Source organism: Oncorhynchus mykiss, chromosome 21, assembly GCF_057628025.1.
Source record: "Oncorhynchus mykiss isolate SJ-2025 chromosome 21, ASM5762802v1, whole genome shotgun sequence".
Lineage (NCBI taxonomy): Eukaryota > Metazoa > Chordata > Actinopteri > Salmoniformes > Salmonidae > Oncorhynchus > Oncorhynchus mykiss.
The window spans coordinates 33,798,469-33,808,386 of NC_143042.1; the positions used below are offsets into that span (position 1 = coordinate 33,798,469).

Sequence of the window (9,918 nt, forward strand, 5' to 3'; positions counted from 1 at the left end):
AATCCTTAGGATCCCTCCCCCCACTTCTCTCTCTCTCTCTCTCTCTCTCTCTCTCTCTCTCTCTCTCTATCTCTCTCTCTCTCTCTCTCTCTCTCTCTCTGTCTCTCTCTCTCTCTCTCTCTCTCTTTCTCTCTCTCTCTCTCTCTCTCTCTCTCTCTCTCTCTCTCTCTCTCTTCCTTGGTGTACAGCCTCCAGCCTGTCTCAGTTTTTATCCCAAATGGCACCCTATTTAGTGCACTACTTTTGACCAGAGCCCGGTGGACCCTATGTAGAGAATAGGGTGCCATTTTGGACACAGTCTTAGTGTCCCACCTGCTCCTTTACTAATCCTATCTCAGTCTTAATCTGATTAGCTAGGCTGAAGGAATGGTCTAGGATGAAGTTAGACACTGGGGGTCAGTTTTTAGGTTTTGGCTTAACTGGCTGAGGTTAGGATTAGGAGACGATAAACTGATCCTAGATATGTACAGACAACTGGGCAAGGAGGAGAGGGTGAGAGGAAGAGAGGTGGGCAGGGGTCACCACTTGTGAAGTGGGAGGAGGAGAGAAGGAAAGGAAGAAGGAGGGATACATGACATTAGCAACATGCATGCCCCGCCCACCTGAGGATCTTTCCTTTTCAGCAATCTATTTCCTGTGTTTGAGGGGTGCAACATCCACGTAATCACCTAATCACCTAATCAGTGGCAACCCATCATTGAAAGGCAGATGGGGCAGAACCTGTTTTGAGCCCCACATTTTTAGCAAAAAAAGTATAAATATTAATACATGTCACATATCAGTTCGCAAACAATGTAAAAAAATATATATATGTCATTGAGTTAATACAGTCTGAGCTAGGCTATATGCACAAACAAGGTCTCTTTTTTGTTTTCTTGAGTTAGGCAGCTCCAAAATGCAGGTGTTTCATCCTAGCTCAGTGCTTTCTGTGGTGGTGGGGCAAGCCAGCAGAAAATACGGAGCGTTGCACCGTGATTGGCTCTGTGTTCTGTCACTGGGGACACTACGTCACTGCAAAGTCTAAGGGTAGACATTGAAAATTCTAGCTCTTTGGGAGCTGCCATAGAGTTACATTGGAATGTCATTGGCCACAGATAAAATTATGTCAAATCACGTCATATGTACAGTAGCTTTGATTGGACTGATCATGCCAACATCATACTTTCAAAATCTTAGCTAGCAGTCGTCATCATGAATCAAGTCAACAATCTACTGGCAAATCCATTTCAATCCTTATCATATGAGGATAAATAATGAAGAGAAATTATAGATAAAAAGTATCATGGATATAAACATTACACAACAAGTTGGAAATCGCAAATTAAACAATGAGTTGTTTGGAAGGAAGTGAACACAGCTCCAAAAATGTATTGTATGTTGCTGCAAAAATTATGTAACATGTCAGGGAGATATGTATACCGTAGCAAAGAAAGTAATACTAAGTGTATATTGTGTAGTAACCTGTTAGTAGCCCACGTGCCTCTTGATAATAAGTTGGTCCCTTTTCTGGTCTTGATTTCACCTACTGTTCTGACTTGGTGGTGCACATGTAGCCTACAGCCTGTTTTAGAGCAATGTTACCATTGAATAGTGTAAGAGATTTCATTGTCTGCTTCTGTTATTTATCCTACGGTTCTGACTTGGTGTACAGGGAGAATAAGGTAAGAACGGGCCATGTCCTGAATTCTGTCGCTGTACATTTCAAAAGTGCTGAACAAATAGTTATATTCACTACGTCCGTCCTAGCTCGCTCATTAATGTCTTAATCTACATTACGGATTGCCTCTTGTCCGCTCATCGTTCCCTTATGCCATAGTTTGTACATCTCAATTGTCAGTAGAAACCACATTTGTTTAAACAAGCCAGCCATATCAGGTATGTTTTTTTAAAAGGCAGTAAATGAGGCTGAATGAACTGTTTCGCTGCCAGACAAGGCTCCGCTGATAGCCAGGTGTAGCAGTAGTAAGGTGTTGGGACTGGTGGTGGGACAGCTTTATGTAGGCCCTAACAGTTTGTGGGCACCGTTTGTCACCATTATAGTGCAATTAATGTACTGTTTAGTGTTGTGTTTTGTAGTGGCTTTGCTGGCATGCACATTTTTTTGTTTGTTTTGCCACACCAAGATATACATGCTAAAATTGCCACTGCACCTACATCTCGCTGGATTGATTGCTTTTAAAATCCATGTGTCACGTAAATCTTTCCCACACTTGCTTGTAACATTAGTGTTTTCCTGTTAACATAACGATTGCGGAAACATTTGTAATGACCTGTCAAACACACTCCGGTATTGTCTAAAATGGGCTCAATGGAATACATTGGCTTTCTGTTGCATCGATAAGAGCGCTAACGCTTTGCTCGACAGTTACATCACAAGAAAGAGAAGAAAGAGAACTTTCTTTTGGTGGGTGTTAATTCTTTGTGCAATTGAAAAAGTAAGATTTAATACAGTTGAAATGTTTGCAGATGAAAGCATCTTCCAAAAATGAGCACTCGAATTATAGTAATATTATGTCTGATCTCGCAAACGTACACTACCAGTCAAAAGTTTGGACACACCTACTCATTCAAGGGTATTTCTTAATTTTTTATAATTTTATACATTGTAGAATAATAGTGAAGACATTAAAACTATGAAATAACACATATGGAATCATGAAGTAACCAAAAAAGTGTTACGCAAATCAAAATCTATTTTATATTTGAGATTCTTCAAAGTAGCCACCATTTGCCTTGATGACAGAGTTGCACACTCTTGGCATTCTCTCAACCAGCTTCACCTGGAATGCTTTTCCAACAGTCTTGAAGGAGTTCCCACATAAGCTGAACACTTGTTGGCTGCTTTTCCTTCACTCTGCGGTCCAACTCATTCCAAACCATCTCAATTGGTTTGAGGTCGGGTGATTGTGGAAGCCAAGTCATCTGATGCACTACTCTATCGCTCTCCTTATTGGTCAAATAGCCCTTACACAGCCTGGAGGTGTGTTGGGTCATTGTCCTGTTGAAAAACAAATGACAGTTCCACTAAGCGCAAACCAGATGGGATGGTGTTTCCCTACAGAATGCTGTGGTAGCCATGCTGGTTAAGTGTGCCTTGAATTCTAAATAAATCACTGACAGTGTCACCAGCAAAGTACTCCCACACCATCACACCTCCTCCTCCATGCTTCACGGTAGGGTACCACACATGAGGAGAACATCCGTTCACCTACTCTGCGTCTCACAAAGACACAGCGGTTGGAACCAAAAACCTCAAATTTAGACTCATCAGACCAAAGGACAGATTTCCACCGGCCTAATGTCCATTGCTCGTGTTTCTTGGCCCAAGCAAGTCTCTTCTTATTATTGGTGTCCTTTAGTAGTGTTTTTTGCAGCAATTTGACCATGAAGGCCTGATTCACACAGTCTCCTCTGAACAGTTGATGTTGAAATGTGTCTGTTACTTGAACTCTGTGAAGCATTTATTTGGACTGCAATTTCTGAGGCTGGTAACTCTAATGAACGTATCCTCTGCAGCAGAGGTAACTCTGGGTCTTCCTTTCCTGTGGCGGTCCTCATGAGAGCCAGTTTCATCATAGCGCTTGATGGTTTTTGCAACTGCAGTTGAAGAAACTTTAAAAGTTCTTGAAATTTTCCAGATTGACATTGAAATGATGGACTGTCATTTCTCTTAGCTTATTTGAGCTGCTCTTGCCGTAATATGGACTTTGTCTTTTACCAATTTTGATTTGTTTAACCCTTTTTTGGTTACTACATCATCCTTCTCTTGACACACTTGTTAAATTATGTAATAAAATGTGACAAAAGTATTAATGAGGCAGTCTAGACAGCTCAGGTAGTCCGAGACAGATACATTTTTTGGTGGTTGTTGCCCTGTTCCACCCCTTTATATTAATGTATTAATGTATGCAAATACATCTAGTGTATAGATAGTGTATGCAAATGAGACACAGATTTATTTTTCACAACGTATATATTTTAAAAAACATTTTACAGTACATTGAATACCTGAATTCCAACCTAAATACCCCAAATATACAAACGATTTGTCCATGCTAGAACAATGTTTTATTCAGTCAGTATATGATGGATTTTAAAAGTTTGTAATATCTTCATCTATTGTACAACTGTTGCATTCATTCAAATAGTAAAAAAAAAAACAACCTTTTAACAATTTTGATGACCGTTGCTAATGACATGAGCTAATAAAGATTGGTTTGGATAGTTGCATTAACTTCTGTCTTCTTCTCAGAAAATGACATAAAATATAAATAAATAAATAAAACACAACCTATCTGCATTTAAAAGAGCATTCATAATTTAATTTAATTCAACAAAAATTAAATGGAGTGAATCTTACTGAATCTTTCTAAAACCCATTTATCAATTTTAGTCCATGGCAATTCAAGTCCATTTTGTTTTCTGTTTTCCTCTTTAGGACACTTTCAAAATGAAATGTATTGTCCATGACAAAGTACATTTCATATTGTTATGTCATCATCCAAACTACCGCCTCCATTGAAAACACCAACAGGACATATAATGAGCGGTGATATGTTGTTCCCGCTGTCACGCATATCTGGGTTGAGCAAAGGGATCACCCTCTCAGTGAACTGGTAGCCCGTGAACGAATAAATATGAGACCTGTCGGTTACATTATAAAACGACACCTTCCCCTCCTCGTAGTCCACAAACACCCCAACCTTCCGTGGTTTCTCTCTGAAGTGGAGCAACACCGACTGTCCCTCACATGCTCTGTACTCACTTCCTCTCCTCAAACATATCGTCCAATAGCCGTCCTCAGGGCTCAGTGTGACCATGCCCTTCCTGTTGATGGACTCCTTGGCCACACCCAGGTCCCAAGCCGTCTTGTCTCCGACCTTGACCAATTGAAAAAAGTATAACTCACACCCCTATAGTCCAGTAGCTTTACCAATACTTAAAGGTATTACCTATACCTACAGTATTACCAGGGGTATGGAGAAAAACTGTACACTGAAAAATAAAAGAATCTCCAGAACTTTGGTGATCATGATGCCTCGCAGATTTAATGCATTTTAACCAATGTTTCAGTCTGATAGACCTACATCAATTAAACAACGTATATAACATGCTTTTTCCTTTTAATTTCAGTACAAACCCACCTCGACCTCCCAGTAGTGCCTCCCGGTGGCAAAGCCGTCCTTGGCAAGGACACAGGGTGCCGTGTCGAATCGTTGAGGACCGTTCAGGAGGCTCGGCTCCATGTCCCCGTCCCAGACTTTCTTACCATCTTCAGACACGACCAGCCAGGGGTTGGCGGTGCTCGGGTCCAGGGATACGTCAACTTTGAGGAGACAGAAAAAAGATAAGAAAACAAAATGTCATTGTCCATTTTTTTCTTTGGTGCTCTAATTTACAGGGTCAAAAGGTGACAACAGGCATATAACATTAAACACATTGAACATTTACATGTGTCAACGTTCAAATGATTCTGTTATATTTGTACTGCACGGCCATTCTTCTAGGGAATCACCGTCACGGAAGCAACAGCTGAACAATGAAGAGAAAAAGTATTCATTCAAATGATACATTTCCATTTCCAACACCAAAGAAAACTTTACCTGCACACAGCTGTATCTTTTCATGCTCTGCAAGGTAAGGAACCACAGAAAACACAACATAAAAATGTACGTCTTACAATGGATTTTATAACTGTAGTGAGAAGACAGAAGATGACAACGACCTTTAATTGACAGTTTGTTTTTTGCTGTCACCACTGTCTCCTCCAGAAGAGATACAGCTCTCCTCGCATTCCCCAAGCACAGATCAGAGTGAACACTGATCTCAGACCAGTCCTTGGTGGGTGGAGGGGTGCACAGGCATGGAAAAATCTACCATGGGAAACAGGTGAGGTGAATCCTAACTTCCCTTTAAGTCGGATTTTCATTTAGTCATTCATTGATGGAAATGAGGGAGTAGGTGAAAATTCAACTTAAGAGAGGGACACTGACCTTTAGGAGGTGGAGGTGGTCCTCAGTGTGTGAGAGCTGCTCCAGCTCAGTGCTTCTCCTCTGTAGCTCAGTGATTTCCTGCTCCAGCTCTTTGACGAGCCCTTCAGCTCGCCTCTCTGCTGCTGACTGCTTCTCCTCGATCGACTCGATGAGCTCAGCCTGGCTTCTCTCGATGGAGCGCACCAGAGCGGTGAAGACCTGCACTCCATCCTCTATCTCTTTCTTTGAATTTATCTGATCAAATGACATACATTTGAAAACAGTTAGGCCGAGAGTTGAACCCTATGGTACCCCACCCAGAAATTAACATTGACGTTGTGCACATTGCCCTCTATTTCTTTCCTGGAACTTGCTTGATGACATAAAAGGAAATACTGTAGAAAAGAGTCACATTCGGTTGTGCCTATGGAACTGAATCAGCGACAGTAGATAACAAGATGCTCAACATAAGGACTCACTCTGCTAAGTTTGACTGAGTGTTTGATCTCATCCAACTTCTTCAATCTGGCCTGGATCATCTGCTGCACCTCTGCCTCAGTTATCTTCATCTGAGCCTGTCAATCAGAATCAGATGAAGAACCAGAATTGAAACCAGAAATGGAACCAGAATTGGAATCAGATTCCGAATGAAAATCAGGAACGTAGGAATTTGTCTTGGCTAAAAATACATATGAGATTTAGTCAAAATGAAAGAATAATCAGAGCATTACCTTCTTGGCCATACTCTCTCTCTCTGCTGGAACGATGTCGTGAGCCCTGTGCTCCGTCTCCGTGCAGCGCTCACACACACATCTCTGGTCACTCCTACAGAACAGCTCCAGGAGTCTCTGATGCTTCTTACACATCCTGTCCTCCAGCTTCTCCACAGGGTCCACCAGCTTGTGTCTCTTCAGAGTCACCACTCTCTGATGAGGCTCCAGGTGAGTCTCGCAGTAAGAAGTCAGGCACACCAGGCAGGACTTCAGGGCCTTGAGCTTTCTCCCCATGCAGACATCACAGTGCACGCCTCCAGATTTGGCATCCGGTTGCTTGATTCCGTTCCGTCTGTTCGCCCTGATCTTTTCTGAAATGTCTTTAGCGAATGAGTTCGCGAGGAGATCAGGGCGTCCCGCAAACACCCTCTTACATTTGGGACAATAGCAGGCATCACTGCTATCCCAGTGTCTCTTTATACAGGCCATGCAGAAACTGTGGCCACATGGGATGGAGACTGGCTCAGTGAAGACATCCAGACAGATAGAGCACTGGAACTGCTCTTCAGATAATATATCGCCTGAAGAAGCCATATCTTCAGATAGAACAGATAGGATCAAACACCGTTTCAGAAAGGCAGGTCAAAATAAAGCAGTCTTTCAAATGTATTTCGGCTGTAAATGGAATCAAATACTCCCTAATTTGATCATAAAAAAAAAAATCTCAAATGTATTATAATCCCATGTAAAACACTATGCTTCAGAGAAAGTAAATCAAACAGTTAACTCAAACGTATAGTGTAGCTCCCTGCATGCAGTTGCTTTAGCGACAAACCATGACCTTAAAACAGCCCCGGGGTGTATTCATTAGTGCACACCATAGCAGAACATTTTTCTAAGAAATCTAGCGTTTATTATTGGAAAAGTTCAGGTTAGTCCCTCCCCGTTTCGACCTGTTTGATTCTTAGTGAATACAGCCCTTGTGCCTTATCAGCTGTCTGTGAAAAACATCAGCGGTCAAAGTACAAAGAGTCATCATGGCCCAGACTCAGAGCAGGAAACCAGTGTACTGTGACAGCGTTTTAGGTTAGAGTCAATAGGAAATAACTGCATTGAAGAGTTTCTCTCTCCTTAATTCTTGCCTCGGTGTGAAGTCATAACCTCTTTCTTGAAACTAAACTTATCCCCATCAAAGTTGTCACTTACCTTGGCAGGCAAGGGTTTGACCTCAGGTGGCAGAGTAGAGTTATCTAGGTTCTGCTGTGTTCCAATCAATTGCTCAAGCCCCTCCCCTTCATACAGTGGGATAGTGTATGTATGGGAACTTCCTGATGTATTAACTCTTTCCACTCCATTTCACCACTGAGCTACATTGACACACATTATAACATCGCATCACAATACTTGAAGAAACACAAACAATAGTAAAGATTTCTTCCTGGTGCTACTCCAATGTAAAAAGTGACTGTCAAACAGGAAGGTATTGGTGTTCCCTTTCCTTTTATTCTGAAGGACAAAAAACAGACATCTTAAAATAGACAGGTATTCAGAAGGACAAAAAACAGACAGGTATTGGGGTGGCAGGGTAGCCTAGTGGTTAGAGCGTTGGACTAGTAACTGAAAGGTTGCAAGTTCATATCCCTGAGCTGACAAGGTACAAATCTGTTGTTCTGCCCCTGAACAGGCAGTTAACCCACTGTTCCTAGGCCATCATTGAAAATAAGAATTTGTTCAAAACTGACTTGCCTAGTTAAAAAAAGGTAAAATATATTTTATTTCAGAAGGATAAAAACAGACAGGTATTCAGAAGGACAAAAAATAGGCAAAAAAATACATTTCCATGATTTCTCAAAATCAAATACCCGAACAGGCCCTCATCCCCGTCATTTGCAGGAGAAAAAGACCGAAGAGGTATTGCAGAAGGAGATCGGGTGCCTTGTGAGGATCTGCCGACGAGTAGCTAATCTGCCTTTGCCATCGGTCCTATTGGCCAACGTACAATCGCTGGATAATAAATTGGACAAACTAAAAGCAAGTATATCCTACCAACAGGACATTAAAAACTGTAATATATTATGTTTTACCAAGTTGTGGCTGAACGACGACATGAATAACATACAGCTGACGGGATACACACTGTATCGGCAGCATAGAACAGCAGCCTCTGGTAAGACAAGGGGTGACGGTCTATGTATATTTGTAAACAACTGCTGGTGCACAATATCTAAGGAAGTCTCAAGGTTTTGCTCGCCTGAGGTAGAGTATCTCATGATATGCTATAGACCACACTATCTACCTAGAGAGTTTTCATCTGTATTTTTCGTAGCTGCCTACATACCACCACAGACCGATGCTGGCACTAAGACCGCACTAAATGAGCTGTGTCCCGCCATAAACAAACAGGAAAATGCTCATCCAGAGGCGGTGCTCCTAGTGGCCCGGGACTTTATTGCAGAGAAACTTAAATCCGTTTTACCTCATTTCTACCAGCATGTTGAAAGTGCAACCAGAGGGAAAAAATCTCTAGACCACCTTTACTCCACACACGGAGACGCGTACAAAGCTCTCCCTCACCCTCCGTTGGGTAAATCTGACCATAATTATGTTCTCCTGATTCCTGCTTACAAGCAAAAATGAAAGCAGGAAGCACCAGTGACTCGGTCAATTAAAAAGTCGTCAGATGAAGCAGATGCGAAGCTACAGGACTATTTTGCTAGCACAGACTGGAATATATTCCAGGATTCTTCCGATGGCATTTAGGAGTACATCACATCAGTCACTGGCTTCATTAATAAGTGCATCGTTGATGTCGTCCCCACAGTGACTGTACGTACATACCCCAAACAGAAGCCAACAGAAGCCAAACCTGTCGCTTTCAAGGAACAGGACTCAATTTTTTATTTAACCAGGCAAGTCAGTTAATTAAAAGTCTTATTTACAACCTAGTTTCAAGAGGTTAAGAAAAATTATTATTTACAATGACAGCCTACCAAAAGGCAAAAGGCCTCCTGCGGGGATGGGGGCCTGGGATGTAAAAAAAATACAATATATATATATATATATATAGGACAAAACACACATCACATCAAGAGAGACAACACTACATAAAGAGAGACCTAAGACAACATAGCAAGGCAGCAACACATGACAACACAGCATGGTAGCAACACAACATGACAACAACAAATCAAATCAAATTTTATTGGTCATATACACATGGTTAACAGATGTTA

The 9,918-nt window shown here is 41.6% G+C and overlaps 1 protein-coding gene across 2 annotated transcripts; it reads right to left on the reverse strand.

The window, feature by feature from the left end:
* Positions 1-3,954: 3,954 nt before the first annotated feature.
* LOC110500390 (E3 ubiquitin-protein ligase TRIM39) lies at positions 3,955-7,996 on the reverse strand. 2 transcript variants are annotated; one of them, XM_021577734.3, is made up of 8 exons: positions 7,892-7,996; positions 6,704-7,281; positions 6,452-6,547; positions 5,994-6,227; positions 5,726-5,873; positions 5,604-5,630; positions 5,145-5,326; positions 3,955-4,880 (listed from the first exon to the last, which is right to left on the reverse strand). In XM_021577734.3, exons 2-8 carry the CDS (start codon positions 7,277-7,279, stop codon positions 4,482-4,484), a joined length of 1,662 nt encoding a protein of 553 aa, XP_021433409.3. In that variant the 5' UTR covers positions 7,280-7,281; positions 7,892-7,996; the 3' UTR covers positions 3,955-4,481. The 2 variants fall into 2 exon arrangements, with proteins under 2 accessions (XP_021433409.3, XP_021433410.3); XM_021577735.3 differs by lacking the exon at positions 7,892-7,996 and having other exon boundaries at positions 6,704-7,651.
* Positions 7,997-9,918: the final 1,922 nt, after the last annotated feature.

Coding starts and splice junctions, on each gene's coding strand:
- LOC110500390 (XM_021577734.3), bottom strand. CDS start 7,279: ATGGCTTCTTCAGGCGATATATTATCTGAAGAGCAGTTCCAGTGCTCT. Junction 5,874..5,993: donor ACCACCTCCACCTCCTAAAG/GTCAGTGTCCCT, acceptor TTCCCATGGTAG/ATTTTTCCATGCCTGTGCAC. Junction 5,327..5,603: donor AAAGATACAGCTGTGTGCAG/GTAAAGTTTTCT, acceptor GTCTCCTCAAAG/TTGACGTATCCCTGGACCCG.